The following is a 17,507-nucleotide window of genomic DNA, read 5'->3' as shown; positions in this document are numbered from 1 at the left end:
ACAAATGATATGCTAATTTCTAAGCTTTTTAATCAAGCCATCCAAAGGAGCCAACCAAAAAAAAAAAAAAAAAAAAAAAAAAATAAAATAAAGAAAAGCGCATTTGCATTTTGTTTACTTTATTCTCTGTCCTGGTCCTTGTCCGGGTTCTGTTCCTGGTTTTGGTCTTGGTCTTGGTTTTGGTGGGATTCTGGTCCCTCGTTGATCTGCCCACACAGTGCTTGTTGTTGTTGTTTTCATTCTATTGTTGCCCTCCTGAATGAAATCAATCATGTAATTTATGTTAGGATAATATGCCCTACTCCCCATATACATGCCCATTCCCCTTCCCAGATAGAAAGAAGAAAAGTAAACCCCCAAATGGACTGTCAAGAAATAAATATTTAACAATAATTGATTTAAAAGTCGCATGCAAATTTCACCAAACGAAGGACGAGGCAAGGATGCTGCTTTTTAAGCCGCTTGGCACGTGGGTAAAGCAACGGCTGTTTAGAGTGGGGTCGCAAGTCACACAGCACTTGGCCAGGGTGGGAGGATTTCTTTCCAATTTCTTTCCTTACGGCTGCCGCTTAAGCAAACAGAGTCAAGTCCGGTCTGCGTGAAATTATATGAAATATCCTTTAAAAAGCTTTTGATTTCGCTTCTTGAGAGTTTCCCCAGTTCTTCGCTCTCTCTCTATCTCATACACACACACTCTGTTCTTTTGGGGGCCTTCATGGTTAGTATATGCAAATGCGTTTCGTGTGTTTTTTTTTATCTGCTTAGCGCAAAAGTTGTTTTCTTATTTTACAAGGCCTTATTCGCTTCTTCTGCTTCTAGCAGCTCCGGCTAAATCGCATTTGCATGCCTTTGTCTGGAGTTGACCTCGTCGCTGTTGACGTTCCTCATGGTCCTCGTCCTCGTCCTGGTCGACTGCCTCCTCATCCTAGTTGTCGTCGTTGTTGTCAGGTGTTGCCTACAGGATACTAATGTTAACGCTCTTAATGGTATAGACAAGCTGCCTGCATAATGGATGTCCCGTTCCCAGTTTCGTCTTCATCTGTCAGCTGCATTCAGTCACCTGCTTTTATCTCCTCCTTCTCCCTCTCTCTCTCTTGTTATCTTTCTGTCTTTATCCTGCTCTCTTTCTATCCATCTCTTTTACTCTTTCTCTTGCAAATGTTAATGACATCTCCTGGGCCAATGCATCAGACCATTTTAAGCAAAGACTTAGAAAAAGTAGCTCAACATACATAGCAAAAGGCAGCATCAACATCCATATAGACTCGCCAAATGAACGACTTTCTAAGGTACCGATTAATATTTAAAGATTTAACAATCTAAATACCAAATTGCATTATATAAAGTTGCAATGAAAGTCCTTGATAATTAAAGCAATCAAAATAACTCTTGATCGGAGTCAAAAGTCGAGTCGATCGTGTCCTTGTTTAAGTCCTTATTTACGTATAAACAGATTCGAAATCGATCTTTCTGAATATGGACAAATTACTTTCAACTACTTAATTACTTTTCTGCAAATGAAGGATTTGCAATAACTCTAAAATCGTTTTCTTTACTTAAGTCTGACTTAACTTGACTTAGAAGTTGATATATTGTAGATAAATTTCGACCTACAATACCGAATGTGAATGGATTAGTTGGGTTCTCTAACGCTAGCATACCCTTTTCATACCCTTCATGCTACAAAAACATACAGGTAAAAATGTTAAAGGAAAGCAATAAGAAACGAAGAGAAAAAATAACACAAAAATTAGCATTACTTCCGACTGATACTGATCACAATCTGTGCATACTAATTGCTCTTTCATTCATTGGGTCCCCAATCATTGAAGAAGGCCTCACCAAACTTGGCATTGGCCGCTGAATGATTCTCTGATTCTGTTTGCGGGCCTCAAGCATCGGGCTGCTGTGATTTTATTCTCCACCAACCTGTCTAGACATTTTCGTATATGGCAACGCAGGCGACGCAGATTCACAGGAAAACGAGAACGGGAACCCTTTCAAAGAGTTGAAAAGTTAACTTTCTTACGAAACACCAATCATTCGCAACCAGATTTCCCTCTGCCACAATCTCTGCCCGTTGTGTCTTCTTCGTTGTCTGGATGTCGGTTGTCGTCAGTCCATAAACTGCTGGTTGCTTTGCCATTTAAGGATTTGCCTGAAAGCCTGTCATAACTCTCTGGGCCCATGTAGCCAGCACCAGCGGAGCGCCAGGCACGCAATTCTCTCCGTATTCAGAGTGTGAGTGTATATGCGATCCTCCTCAAGCCGATCCTATCTACCAAAAAAGGCTTAGACGCCGCAGCTTCATGACGCGCGTTGGGAATAGCCAAAAGCCTGAGCCATTGGACCCAACCAAGTTGGACCAAGCCAATCCATGGTCATACTTTCGCTTCGGCTCTGCTGCAGCCAAGCATCAGCAGCAGCTGGTAGGGAGACCGTGGCCAGGTCTCCGTCCACTTTTAGGCCTTTTGCAAAAGTGTCAAGCGTCAATTGCCGTTGAAGTTTATTGCTTTGGCAGCAATTAAAGCATTTTTTCTGCTATTGTAGGCTTGGTCCAAAAATCAAAGCAACTTTGATTTGATTTTTAAATTGGTTGTCAATCGAGATTGAAAGAATTGAATTATCAATTCTGAATGGTGACTAGTTTCACAAACGGAGAATAAAACGGAAAGCAACGAATTAATCAGAATACAAAAATTTGATTGCTTTTGAGTCTGTAAATTATGAATCCATCTATAAATATTGTTCTACAGAATAATTGGCTTTCATTTAATAAGGATTAAATTTGAATAATTATTTATTGATTTGATTGACTCTTAAAAAATTACTTTTCACATTGTTTTCTCTTCAACTTTAAGCCAAAATTGGTCAGATATGTTGAGCCTTTTTCCCATTTTTTGTTATGTCCCTTCCTTACCTAACCTTTTTATAAAGAGATATCAATAAACTGCAAGGATAATACTTAGAAGCAATTGTATCACCAGGATGTCTAGGCTCTACAGTTAATGTAACCTTTAACTCTCTCTCTCTAACCAAAAGTCCTTTAACCTAATTTTTATATATTTTAATTACAATTAGACATTCTTTTTGTTAGTGAGACAAAAAGTGCCACAGTGTATTTAATTATATCTTAAATTCTTAATTAATCTGTAATTTAGACAAACTTATAAAAAATTGAATTAGGCACACTAATTTGTTGTTAATAAATGCCCTTTAATCACATTGACTAAATAGTCAACTCATGCTTAGTTAAATCGACCCGAGAGGTTCATTCCGTTTCCGACTTTGATTTACCATTTCAGCCTTCGGGTTTTATTCCTTGCTCTCTTAGAGGTAAAACATAATTAAATGTGAAAAAATTAACAAAGTCTAATTACAATTAACCTCAATTATAATCTTACTAAAAATTGATCTAATTTTTCAAAATTTTTTTTAAAGTTTTAAAGGGTAAGACTGAATTTATTATACCCTTACCATAAGCACGGATTTTTTTGGTAATTTGGTTTTTAAAAGATAAGTACATTGGCAATAATAAAAGGTAGTCATATGTACATATGTATAATGTTCTTGCCAATTCCCTTAAGCGAACTAATAATAGAACTCGTCTTAAAAGAAATGACAGACCAACCCAATAATAAGTGATTAGGGCCGCCTGCAGTATCCCCAGGATTTATCTTATTAAGAAAAATATCTCAAAGTTGTTGTTAGGCTCTAATTTAAGAGTAGATTCAACAAATATATATTAAACGTTAAAAATATATATATATATATATATGTATGTACATATATCTCGGATTCAGCAGGATCTGTCCTCCCTTATCATAACTCATACCATAGGAACGATCGGTTGAAAAATAATTTTGTTCAGACAAACTTTTTAACTGTTTTTGGGATTGACACCATCATAAAAGTCTATGATTCTTGTGTTTCTTGGCCGTTATTATACGAAATTTTGACTTTATTGAAACTGCTTTGATCCCAGAAGAGAACTGTCCTAGAAGGTTCACTTATTCATTATCCTAGATCTTTCTCAATTTAAGGAAAACAAGAAGCACTTTTCTAGATTTTGAATAAATAATGCAACGTACTCTAAATTTAGAATTCACGATTCGCTTTACATTCCATAAGCAATTGTTTTGCATATTTTAATTCTTTTGAAAACTCTCTTCTTAATTTGAAAAGTTGTTGAAACTTTTCATGTGATGTGTTCTGCTGGCAAATCAACTCTTAACCAGCAGACTTTAAAAATTATGGGGATATATTGAAAATATTTAAGGAAAATTGCGGGCCAAGTAAATATTAGCCCAAATTAGAAACTTGTCAGTTGGAAAACTTCAAATTTTTGAAAATACAAATACCACCTTATGCTCTTAATGTATGTATGTATTACTCTATAAAGGCCAAGGGGCTTATGTATATACATATGTACCTATATTTGGCTAATGTATATACATACATACATTATCTTAGCCAACAAAAAAGTATATAAATTTGTCACAGAGCTATTTGGGAATCTAGCACATGGATGTATGTATGTACACTGACGAGCAAAACTGTAACACTAGCTTACATTCTTCAGTTGCGTAGCTCATAACTCTGTTCGGAGTTAACCTTGAATGATGATTCTTCTACCATTTGATTTTGTAACTATTTAACTCTCTTATCTAAAAGTTTAAAGTCATTTGGTCACCCAGACAGAAAATTGAAGAAACAGCCAAATGTTACAGTTTTGCTCCTCAGTGTATATCTTTTGTAGTTTTGCTTTTGTAGTCATATATCCATGGAAGAATAAATCGAAACTGATAAACCTCGCTAGAATGCTTAATTAATGTTGAATGCTACTGTTATAAGCAACTGTCAAACAAGTTGGGCTTACGTTTTTATTGTAAACATCTAATCTGCAAGACCGCCAAAAGCTCTAAGTTAGTTAGCTATGGTAACTACAGCTGATATCTGTTTTAGGATGTACAAGAACAAGTATTTTGAATTGATATTGATATTGCAGCTGTTGGTAGTCTGACAGGTGGACAAACAGGCTGATGGACATAGTATATCTGAATGGTGAACAAAAATATTTGTACACGATTAAAATATTAAGTATTAAGATTAGAAAACTGTTTGAATAATAGTAAAATCAAAGTCGAATGGAATCCATTCGAATACACAATGTAATGAATGAGTATAAATGTAAGTACTTGTCAAATCTCTAAAAATACATAAGTCTGTTTAATGAAAGGCAATGAATTGAGTGTCGAAGCATAAGGCACTTGAATCATTCGATATATTCGAAATTGTCTTATCTTGAATTGGAGGCAACAACAACTAATAATTTGATCAAAAAGGATCTAGCTTTCAATATTACTTTATTATTTGACCAAAAATTCGTCTCTGTAGGGGATTCTAACCCCCATTGAGCCAGCTACCAGACTAATTTAATCATATAGTAATCACATGTATTACAAAGAAATACGATAAAAATACAGTAGAATCCAGTTATAACGACGCTCAAGGGACCGACAATTTTCCTCGTTATGTTCGGAAGATGTACTAACCGGAGGACCTTTCATATAAGTTTGTATTGGGACCAACCAATAACCAACCAATCGAACTTTAATCGCTATAACCGGACGGACGTTATAAGCGGAGTCGTTATAACCAAATTCTACTGTATTTACTAAATGCTGAAATCAGAGTTTGTTTTCGAATGCATAGCATTTCATTGTCTTGCATTCAAACTCGTTCGTTTTGCTTCGTTTGAATGTTGTGTGAATGAGTTCTACATCAATAGTCATTCAATTCATTCACTTTTCATTATACCATGCACCAATAGGGTAAAATGGTATATTAAAGTCACCAAAATGTATGTAACAGGCAAAAGAAAGCTCCTCCAACCCCATAAATGATATATATTCTTGAGCAGTATCCACAGCAGAGTCGATCTAGTTATGTCCGTCTGTGTGAACACCTAGATCTCGGAGACTACAAAAGCTAGAGCCACCAAATTCGGTATGTAAGCTCCTGTAGTATGCTAAGTGATTGAGTTTATTTCAAATTTTTGCCACGCCCCCTTCCGCCTCCGCATAGTACTTTACTTCATTAAATATTGTCGATTCCAATTAACTTTTCTGTCATTCTATAGAATTGATATTTCGAATTTGGTTTCAATTAATAATTTCAATTATCTTATATCTAATATCTACAATGTAAAGACAAAAGGGGTATTTATATGTTTCCCAGAGAAATCTTAATTTTATTGCATTATATCTCTTCTAGGTTTATTTTCTTTCTAATTCATCTCTTTAAGCTTTGCAATTTGGCTAAGTAATTCTATTTTTCCTTTATTGCCACTGTTTCCAGCCATTTGGCCAGCTCATTCTCATTCCATGTAAGTATAACTCAAAGAGAAAAATTCATCACCACAATATGCGCAACACGGGAGCAAAAAAAAAAAAAAGACACAAAACCAACATAAGAAAAAATAAATTAAATCTATGGGGGCACCGACTGCGTAATACCTAATACAAAAACCAAGTCAAAGAGAGAGGCAAGCTAAGCATTTGGTCTTAAAAACTTAGTATATACATTAAGTTATGGATTATATTAATAGATTGTTAAACTCCCTGTCTATATATATACACATTTGTGTAGGTATATATCGAATATACCCATTTCGGGTTATAGGGTAGCAACAGAAAAGTGGCTGGCAAGAAGAAAACTGTCATAAAGGTGCAACTGACAACAACATCAGCAGCTTCATTGAAAGCACGGTTGGAGTGGGTTGTGCTGGGGTAGGGTGAGGTGGGGGGACTGCTAGTAAATTTCAATTTATATGCAGAATGAGCAGTGAGTAAAAAGCCAGACACAGGACATTCACATAAGGAGTCCTGTGCAAAAAGTGCGAACGTAATATTTTTCTCAAATTTTCCAAGATTTTTCGTACGACTATTTTTATTTAATTTTGTCCCCATCTCTGTCTCCGTCTCCGTCTCTCTCTCTCTCTCTCTTTCAGTGTCTTTCTTTCTATCTATGTATCTATATTTTTTATTTTATTTTCATTTCTGGAGCGACGCAAGTGGAAAACGCAATTTCATTAGACAAATTGCAAAAAAAGAGGACAAAAAAAATACGTTCAAGAGAAGAGAAGCAGCATCGGAATGAATGAAGGAGACAAGATGAGAGCTGGGGAGCAGTATATAAGAATAACAGGAGCAGGATATATATATATATTCAAGGATACCATATAGAGAAGGATATACATACATATATATGTAGTTATTGAGGCAAGACGGACGCCATATTTCGGTCGTTTGCTCGTTTGCCATTCGTTGCGACGTCCTTTCGATTGTGTTGTTGCCCGTTTCCCGATATGTGTTATGTGTAGGAGCTTTATATCGCATTCTTCGCACACTTGTACCCTGCCGGCAGGATGCTGCGCGCGCGTTGAAAATAGGCGGAGACTGTGCCAATAAAAACGCAAAAGGAACAAAAAAGCAACAGAACAGAAGCAGCAACGAAAAAAGGAAGAAAACAAAAAGCAATGTAGGAAACACAAGGGACTACCAACAACAACAACAACAACAATCACAACGGGCAACAAAACTGCAGTGCAACGATGTCGCAACTCGGCGAAAAGTTTCGTTTCGTCGTCGTGTCACTCGTCTCTGATTGGAAGCTTCGGTTTCTGTAGCTGTTCGGGTTGCTTGTTGGGGGGCGGAGCAAAAGCTTTCGTCACAGTGGCGTCGTCTGATGGCCAAAACCCTCACTGGAGGGGGGATTCGCAGTTTCAGACTTTGTTAGAGGCACAGTGGAGTATGGACAGAGGGGGTGGTGGTGGTGGTGGTGGGTGGCGGAGTTTGATTTATTTCAGTTTTTCAACATCTTACAAAACATTTGCTTCCCGTGCAGCATTTATCATGCCTATAAAGCCATCCGTCAGCTCCCGAGCCACTGGTAGGATATCCTCTGGTGGCAACAGAAAACCCAACTGACCCTTATCACGCAGCTCTATTGTGTAGGGTATGGTTATGTTCTTAACGGCATACGCCCATTCCTTGCCTGATCCTGATACTTGATCTAGGAACGAGGAACACTTAATTCAATCAGAAATTACTTAGAAAATCATGGGCTTACACAAGGTTGTGGCACTAGAGCCATAGGTGAAAACTGTGCCGTATCTTCGGATTAGGGCATTGGCGAACCCTTCTGCCACATGCATCATCTGTGGATAATGCTCGGGGAATTCTTCATCGGTGTGGCCCCAGGGCGAGAGCACATATTGGCCATACGAATGAAGCGATATATAGATCTTGATACTACCGTCCGGTATGTGATTGTCAATGTAAGCAGTCATTTGACTTATCTCTGGATCAGATTCGGCCGAAGGTCCTGCATAAATTTCCGAACACGGATCATCACTGGCCCCGGTCACTGCAAATAAAACGAAATCAGCGAATTTGCAAAAGATTAAAGAACAAAAATTTCCACTCTAAAATCAATTCATGTTTGTTCATTTAAGCTTTGTTTCAATCTGTTGATTACACAAGACGATGAAATCTAATCTATACGTAAGGATCTTATGTCCCAACTAAATGTGGAAATGTACCTTTTAATCCATGCCAAATTTACAGTTAATATCTAGAATCAACTTACAATTAGTAAAATATGCAAGGACAATTAAAGAAAAGAGAAAAAAATACAAAAATTTCACTATCCCATTTTTGATCCAGACTAAGAATAATTAATAGATAACTTAGATAAAGAATTCAATTTCAATTTTTCCCCTTTTTTTGTGCATATTCCGAATTAGGGAAAAGGATGAGATCCTTGCCTCAAAATGGTAATTGGCCTGTGTTATGCTATCCAAGGTCTTTCTGCCTTTGCGTGTCCTAAATCGTGAGTCTAAATCCTACTTCACGTAGGTATCCTAGTTTATCTCCAGATTTCAGCTCTTGATTCAATTGGAAAATTTTACTCGGGGAATATCACAGAAATCTCTAGACTCAAGTGATTTCGATGGCAGTTTGTTTTTAAAATTTATCAAAGGAAATGTTGGGGTCATGGAATTTCAGACATTTCCATAAGTATATGTACATCAAAGAAATGAAAGAGAGGTCATTTTGTCACACATTCACTTAACAAACAAGCAGAGAACTTATAAAATTGTTTAAATGTTTGTATCGCAGAGACAAGAAAGGTGCAGACTATGAGACTAGCCAAATAGAAAGAGACAAAGTGGGTAGGAGAATTTAAAGTTAGGATACATGTATGTATACATATATATTTTCTATCCTGGCCCTGGTCACTACAAATAAAATGATATTTTCTATCCTATTTTCTGTAGGAATCTAAATAGATTTCCATCCTAGACATAGTCGAATGAAGAAGACAAATACAACTTGGTCTAACAATTGTTGGTCAAGAGTAAGTTTCTTCTTCTAGGATTCTTAACAAACTTATGGTATTTAGAGTTATATTAAAGGAAATCGAACTAAAAACTTACACATCCATAGATAATCAAAGTTACGGTTCAAATCAGTGCCAATGCATTCGCCCGTTGGGTCTGAGGGCATACGCGATTTGCGCCACAATCGTTCCTGAAAGTAGTCAATTGATTAGCACTATTTAGTTAGTTTATCAACTAATAAACTTTTAGAGAGATAAGCCCAATTGCGATAAGAAGGCGGCACATGTTAATTGATGCGATTGAAATCTAATCTTGAGAGGAAAAAAACCGCTTACCGCTTCATGAGAATATGAAAACCCGTCTACATTTAGCACAGGAATGATATACCAATCGATATTATTAGCTATATCAAGAAGACCTGGTCTTCGTGGGACTAGCAACTCATCGATGAAATATGTGATGGTTGCCGATGTGATCCATTCCCTAGCATGGATATTCGATTCAATAAACACGGCCGGGTTGCCTTCTTTGTATGAAATTTTAATGCCACGTATTGTCCGATTCTCATACGACTGGCCGATGGTGAAGGGTGTCACAATGTTTGGATACCTCGCCTCAATTACATCCAACCATTCATAGATTTCCTCTAGGGTATGATATTGAGTCCAGTCCATGGAGCTTGATCTCTGTTTAGGTGTCTGCTGATCGATAATTTCTTGAACATTTGCAATTTTCAACATATATTCAAACTTGAATCTATTAAGCAATTCTTCAAATTGCTCTTGACTGGATGGTGGAACCATTATGTCTGAGTATTCACCCAACTGACGTGCCTCACGCCAACTGCTAAGCTATAGAGGAAAAGAAGTAATTATTTGCCAAACATTCTACTAATTAGCCCAAGGTGTTTACCTTAAGTTGTTTTTGTTGATTCGACAGGATTTTGTATTGATTTGCAGTATCGACTCTCACTTGATAGACTTTATAGTTCTCATAACGAACACTTTCAAGGCCGCAGACAAGGCCGCATCCTATCAAGACAATCAAAAGTATTTGCCCCTTCATTTCCCACTCAAGTACCTTTCACTTTGAATTCTCGGCATGAACTGGAACTGAAATCCAACTAATTGTTTGGCTGATTAGGAGCAATATTGTTCGCTTATCACTGTGGCTGAAGCTCGCTGGCTCGCTGGTCGCCAGGTACCCCGTTCAGTGTTTATCAGACACAATGTAAAAGACATAAAAAAAAGTAAAAAAAAAAAACCGAAAGCAACTATTCACACTTCAGGCAGTCGTCGTCTCCAGTTTGTCTGGGTTCTGGTCCCCACCTTTCCGTTGCCTTTGCTTGTACTTTACTTAGGCTGTCTCTCAACTTTTGCACATAAATTTTGTGCACATTCCCGCATTTCATAGTAGGTCATTGCATAATGAAGTTACCGCCCCGAAGGCACATAAATTTTCCACTTGAACTGGCAAAAGGAGATTTCTGTTCTGTTCGTGTTTAGGCCTTCTCCTTTTTTTATGTCCTGCGTTGTCCTGGGGCGAAGGCGCTTAAAGGACTTTGGTCATATTTTGCGCGGTGGTATTAGAAGTCGTTGTCACCGCATGAGGTGTATAGTATGTGGTTTGTAAGTGTGTGTGTGTGTGTGTTTCTCTGCACTTCAACGTGAGGTTTTCGTTAGTAAGTTAGTAAGAAGCCAAAAGGAAGCCTGGACATGAAAGGCGCATCAAAATGGCTTTGCTATAACAAGCAGCGGGAGAGAGAGAGAGGTAGACTAGAGAACAAAAGACAGGCAGATGAGAGTGACTGAGAATGAATTGCTTGGAAAGTATTTCGCACAAAATGTTAATATAATGCTAATGTATGAGCTAAAAATGTGAAACTACTCAACCAGGAAGAAACATTGAAATCTTTTCCCACATATGTATCCTTTTTTTCTTCTTTTTATTTCTTTTTTATTTTTAAGAAAAGAATAGTAATCCTTGAAACCTAACCAATCAGTAAAGATTCAATCGCTTTTCAATGCATTTGGCCTTAATAAACTATATTCCCAAATATAATTGAGTCCAATATAAATTACAAAGATGGAATAAACTACATTAAGAATACCTTCAAAGGATGCAGTAGGGATCTTGGCTAAAAACATTAGACCATTACAGGACAGTCAACCTAAGTCAAACCACAGCGAAAGACTCACAAATAAAAATTGAAAACACCATTACACGGGTCGACTTCGTCAAATTCCAATGACTCCAAAGATACCCGCCTCACCCATGAGTTTCTCTTTAAGAGACAACTTCCACCACAGTGTGCCCAGTGCAACAGACATAACACAGTCCTCCACATAATCTTAGATTGTCTCAAATACAATACAATAAGAAAGAAATACCTCTCCTCTAATCCTCTCGATTCCTTTAACAATCTTATATAATCTGGATCAAAGTTACCAAAATATCAATTTTCAATAATACCTACATATTAAACATTGTACATATATACATCTATAATCCTGTAAATACCTTTCTAACTAGTTAGCATAATCTTTTAGCTTAAGGCCTAGTAGCTATAGCTAGGCTTAAGAATTGTCCGTAATTTGCGATTTCGGTTCAATTCAGACTACAAATAAATAAACTATATTCCGATTTGACTTATTTGTTTATTTGCGAGCGGATTCCATAGTTAGACGATTGGGATGATGTCCTAGGATGGGTTTATGATTCTGATTAGTTGTGGTTGATCGGTGTTTGGATATTATTATTAACGAAGCGATGAGAACCGCGGTTATGGTCCTTGGAGGATATTCCACGCTTGTACGGGGAGCTTCTGTTATAGCTCTTGCTGTAACTCCTCCGAAATGTCTTAACACGGTGAGGGCAGCTTTTAATGTTGTTGGCCAGGTTAAGACCATGTGTTTCTTGATGTCTCTGTTTAGCCCTTTGATGAAGGTATTCGTCTTCGCTCTTTCTTGTACATCGGTTAACGCGGCCTTGACTCCTGGTGACAACTCGTCTATTTTGGTAAGCCACTGTCTGTCTGAATTTCCTATAGTAAGGCTCTACCGAGTCTTGTCCCTGGTACATTTCACCCATTTGGCTAATAATATCTTTGCAGGTGCTCCTCTCCGGGTAATGCTTTTGAGGATAGTTTTTATGGCTTTCCAGAATTCCATGGTTCTGCATTCTTCTTTGAGGATCTCTTTGGCGACCGTTTGTCATCCTCTGCGAATACCGCGAGGACACATCCCACTTTTTAAACCATGACGCTAGCTCAGCACGCCCCCCATAGTAGTTTGAAATGGAATTGGCGAGGCTCTTGATAACCATGATATCTACCAGGCTTTTCATGGCCTTGCCTCTGCAAGACAGATCCTTTAAATCTGGATAATAATTCTAAACCACTCATTTTTGGTTACTTTTTGCTTCTCCTGTTTTTTCCTTCTTTACCCTTTGTATGCCTTTCTGGGTAATCGCAATAATGTCTGTAAGAATAAGAGTCTAAAGATTGTTATTGACTCCTGTGAATGCACAAAAAATGGACTTGTCGTTGTATCCCTCTTGGGTATTTAAGACTGGGAGGATGACGATCCTTTGTCGTCATGAAGAAGTTGCTGGTCAATGCCAACTATCGAGTCCTAGTGTCGGGTCGTGGCCTTACCGTAAACCTTCGGATGCAGAGGGCAGGACGACACACAGGACTATTCCTTTTCCTTTAAGCAGTTTGCTATAAAACTGATTCTAATTCCTTTTATTATTCACTGCTTAGTACTTCTGGTTCTAAGTCCAGACTAAGACTGTCCTTTCTCCGGACTTGGGAGCCTTAAATATTATATTGATTGATAGAATAGAATAAGCGGATGGGTTACAAAGGTTGATATTAGAGAGCATTAGAAAAGTGTTTATCTTACTTGATAGTAAGTTTTTATTGGGTCAAATGCTTATCCTGGGTGAAAGTGGCTAGTTTGGATTGATATGGGTCACAGTGTAGTTGACCCGGCATGAGATGGGGTTACATGTGTGATGTGTGTGTGGTCGACGTGAATATTATGAGGGCAAGTAATTTATTGGGCTGTTTCTGGTATATATGAGTATATATGGTATATATGCTTGCTCCGTAGGAGGCGGCGTATCGTGAAAGGACGCCTGTGATCACACATACAGGTAAGCCAGTGATCAGCAGGCATATATGTATGTATATCTGTATATATATATGTACATATGTATATGTATATATCTGTATGAACTAAATGATTTGTTTTCGTTGCATTTATAGGTGATTATTGCTTCTACTGATATCGTTAGAGAATATATATTCATGAATGGAAGGAAGCATAGCAAGTTCATAGCCATCTGTATCAACGTAAACTCCTTCTAGGCTGTTAAAGCCATAGAATATACTGCCAACTCAACTGGATCGTATTTCTTCTCCATGTGGCTCTAACCGAAACGACAAAGTCTCGAGCAGTGATTTTTCGAAAAGGAACATGAAGGAACTTGGTTGTTTAGGAGATTGAAGAATGGTTGCAGACAGTAATCAGTTCAAATAAACAAGGTTGGCTACCAGTAAACCGATTTGGTACCAATCCGACTTATATTTTTGACGAGGCTGATATTATCGATCTCGGTGGTTGTCTCGTTTCCTTTGTGGTCACTTTTCGGAAGTAACTTTTTTCATACATAAGATTGCCCACTTGTTTTAGAACATTCTCCCATTGGAAGACAGTTTTTAAAAGAATTAAAACAAAATTTGTATTGAAAAGAGAGCTAACAACAACACTCATAGAATTCAAAGTCACTTGTAAGAATTGTAAAGAAATTTATAGATATATTTATAAATTCAATATATATAATTGGTAAAATGAAATTGTTCAATTTAATTGTTAAGTTGGAACTGCTGTTCGTCTACATGAGTCTGACTGTCACCTGCTGGAGTATTCTTTTAGGCCCCCGTTTGATGTATTGTGGCAAATCGGCCGTTCCCTACATTGGAATGGAGATATCGAGTCCAGCAATCACTCTGGTGTATGCGATTGTTATCGCCATGCTGCCTATAGGGGCTCTCATTGTGCCCTGTGGCTGGTTGCCGGAGACTCCATATCCTTATGAATGGGTTTTCGTACTGCCCTATGTGATGCATTGCCTGGGCTCTTACTTAATCAATGTGCATGAGTGCTGGGAAAGGATGCACTCTGATCCAATTATTTCGGATATGAAGACGACCATTTCGTTGCATGTGAAGCTAATGATTATTTCCATGATGCAGATTCTCACACTGACGGAGAGCACTATGTTCGTGTACTTTTGCATTGAAAACAAGTACAATTTAGCTCTTAGTTTGACTGCTTCACCAAATTAGCAGTCCACTAATTGCCTTTGCCTTGAAAAGAAAAAAAACCGAAATAAAAAAAAAAAATGTTCATCTTCACATTTATTTCTTATCAGTGCCGTTAAGCAGCCAGCTAGGATTAAAGCTCTAGCTGGCTTGTAGGATTACGACAGGGAACAGGACGTCGACGACAGCGAAGGAGAAGATGAAACGCCTGTGGGGGCACGTAAAAACTTCCGCCCAACAGAACTTTCAACACCTTTTGCCTTTGCTGAAACTTTTGTAACCACATTAAGTTGAGACAAGAACAGGGGCTTGCAGAAGGGGTGGGGAAGAGAGAGTACTCACATTGGAGCGTGCGATAAGGCCAACGCCGCATTTTTAATTGGCCAAATCCTTTGGTGGCCGCCAAGCAGCCCAAGGACTTGATATTAAAGTTATCCAGCTTTAAAATGTCATAAATAAATTATTTCAAACGGACATTTCTTGGCATTTTGCAGTTGTTTTATTCGCTTTGCCATTGTTTTTTGCCTATTGCCAGTTGTTAATTGTACATGACATAAATTTGAGGTGAGGTCCTGTCGCACTGGCTTGCTGACTGGTAAGGACATGCCAAAGTCCGGATGGCGTTTAGCATTTTCGTTTTTTTCAAAGTCATGAAGTGGATTTAATTAGCCTTAAAAATGTCTCCCTATTGGCAAAATGGCAACATGGCATGCCATGTGGCAAAAATGTCATCCAGAGAGCGCGGCTAACCAGAGACTTAACCGAAACGGATAAGCCAAAAACGAAAGGAATCAAAATGAAACAAAAAAGCAAGAAAGAAAGAAAGACTGAACCTAAAGGAAGGAAGTTGCATGTTTTCTTTTTTTTTTTCGTGGTCTCCCTGTACAGGAAAACGTTTTGAATTAAATCAAATAATGGGACTGAGTCTTGGTTGCTGTTTCTTAAAATCGTAAATATTTCGTTAACATTTTGTTTTTCGAGCTTGCGCCGAATTATTATTATTTTTTTTACCTAATATGTACATATGTACACAGGATCTATTTGAGGAACATTGTTGGCCATAACAGACAGTTAACATGGCCCTTATGCCAATACAAACAAAAGAAGGAACTCAACTTGATTAGTCATTAGAGAGCATATGTTCAGTAGATTCCGGCTCTAGACTTTTTGCACCTTTTATTACCTTTTCTTTAAGCTTGTTATACCCTTGCAAAAAGGGTATATTAATTTTGGTCAGAAGTGTGCAACGCATAGAACGAAGCATCTCCGACCATACAAAGTATATATATTCTTGATCAGCACGACGAGACGAGTTCAACTAGCCATGTCCGTCCGTCCGTCCGTCCGTCCGTCCGTCCGTCCGTCTGGATCAACGCAAACTCCTCCTAGACCGTAAGAGCTACAGAGCTTGTATATACTGCAGGCGTTGTATATCTCGGATTCAGCCGGATCGGACCACTTTATCATATAGCTTCCATACAAACAATAACTTCGTTATTTTCCATGTTATTATCGTGAAACTTAATATTAGAGAGTTTATTACGCTTATAAGCGACTGTGCCAAATTTGATCAAGATCGGATGACTATATCATATAGCTCCCATAGGAACGATCAGTCGAAACAGTGACTTTTGTAAATAACTTCGTTACTTTTACCGCGATTGCTTTCAAATTAAACATTTGTTAGTTTAGTATATCTGTTAATGACTGTGCCAAATTTGATCAAGATCGGATGACTATATCATATAGGTCCCATAGGAACGATCGGTCGAAAACAGTGACTTTTGTAAATAATTTCGTTACTTTTACCGCGATTGCTTTCAAATTAAACATTTGTTAGTTTAGTATATCTGTTAATGACTGTGCCAAGTTTGATCAAGATCGGATGACTATATCATATAGCTCCCATAGGAACGATCGGGCGAAAACAGTGACTTTTGTAAATAACTTCGTTACTTTTACCGCGATTGCTTTCAAATTAAACATTTGTTAGTTTAATATATCTGTTAATGACTGTGTCAAATTTGATAAAGATCGGGTGACTATATCATATAGCTCCCATAGGAACGATCGGTGGAAAACAGTGACTTTGATCAATATCTTCGTTATTTCCTACGATTGTAGGCCATTCTTTCGCAAACATAAGCCTTTTTAGATAAAACGTTCTTCCACATTGATGGCTAATAGGTAAGGAAAGAGTTACCAAAAAAGTTGCAAGGGTATACAAACTTTGACGCGGTCGAAGTTAGCCCCGGCCCTCTGGTTTTATTCTAATCCCATGACTTATTGACGCAATTTTCTCCTTCCATATTTATTTTGCCACAAAAGCTTAAGGCGGTCACATAGATCCTCCAAAAAGTCTCCCTTAACAACTTGCTCAGTGCCTGAAAATTGTTATCAAATTATGTTCGTGCAGGCAAGTGAATCAAATGACGAATAAATTCAAGAGAAAGTAGAAAGAATGAAAATAATGTTATATATGACGAACTAGAACTAGAAGAAGCTGACTTCGGCTGCACCGAAACTCACATTTTGAAATCATTCAGCCCTGTCTTCTTATTAGAGTCCGAATGTTTTTGTCGCAATCGGATTGAAGACCTGTTCTCGCTCGGTAATCCTCTAAGCTGATGTGGTAGGCGGAACAAAAGTGTTTCGATCTTAGCTTGGAAAACGAAATCGATGGTTATTCCACTCAGAATTGAAAACAACAAGTTGAAAAGCGATGCGGAAATGCTCGGAAACTGGAAAAGGACTGATTGATTCCTTTAACAA

At 37.8% G+C, this 17,507-nt stretch overlaps 1 protein-coding gene across 2 annotated transcripts in view; it reads right to left on the bottom strand.

Annotated features, from left to right (window-relative positions):
- The window catches only part of LOC137574618 (zinc carboxypeptidase), a 39,589-nt gene extending 29,074 nt beyond the window's left edge, over nt 1–10,515 (bottom strand). Inside the window, exons 1-5 of one of the 2 annotated variants that reach the window (XM_068286992.1) lie at nt 10,319–10,515; nt 9,742–10,257; nt 9,503–9,596; nt 8,134–8,430; nt 7,887–8,076 (exon numbers count right to left, since the gene is read on the bottom strand). In XM_068286992.1, the coding sequence (XP_068143093.1) occupies nt 7,887–8,076; nt 8,134–8,430; nt 9,503–9,596; nt 9,742–10,257; nt 10,319–10,471 (1,250 nt within the window). In that variant the 5' untranslated portion in view covers nt 10,472–10,515. Of the gene's footprint in view, nt 1–7,840; nt 8,077–8,133; nt 8,431–9,502; nt 9,597–9,741; nt 10,258–10,318 lie in introns of those variants that run through there. The other variant, XM_068287001.1, reaches the window with a different exon arrangement.
- Between the last annotated feature and the right edge of the window lie 6,992 nt (nt 10,516–17,507).

The sequence above is a fragment of the Drosophila tropicalis genome, unplaced genomic scaffold (assembly GCF_018151085.1).
Source record: "Drosophila tropicalis isolate 14030-0801.00 unplaced genomic scaffold, ASM1815108v1 contig_115, whole genome shotgun sequence".
NCBI lineage: Eukaryota > Metazoa > Arthropoda > Insecta > Diptera > Drosophilidae > Drosophila > Drosophila tropicalis.
Note: the sequence above shows the minus strand (reverse complement) of the source record. Positions and strands in the feature narration are given on the sequence as shown.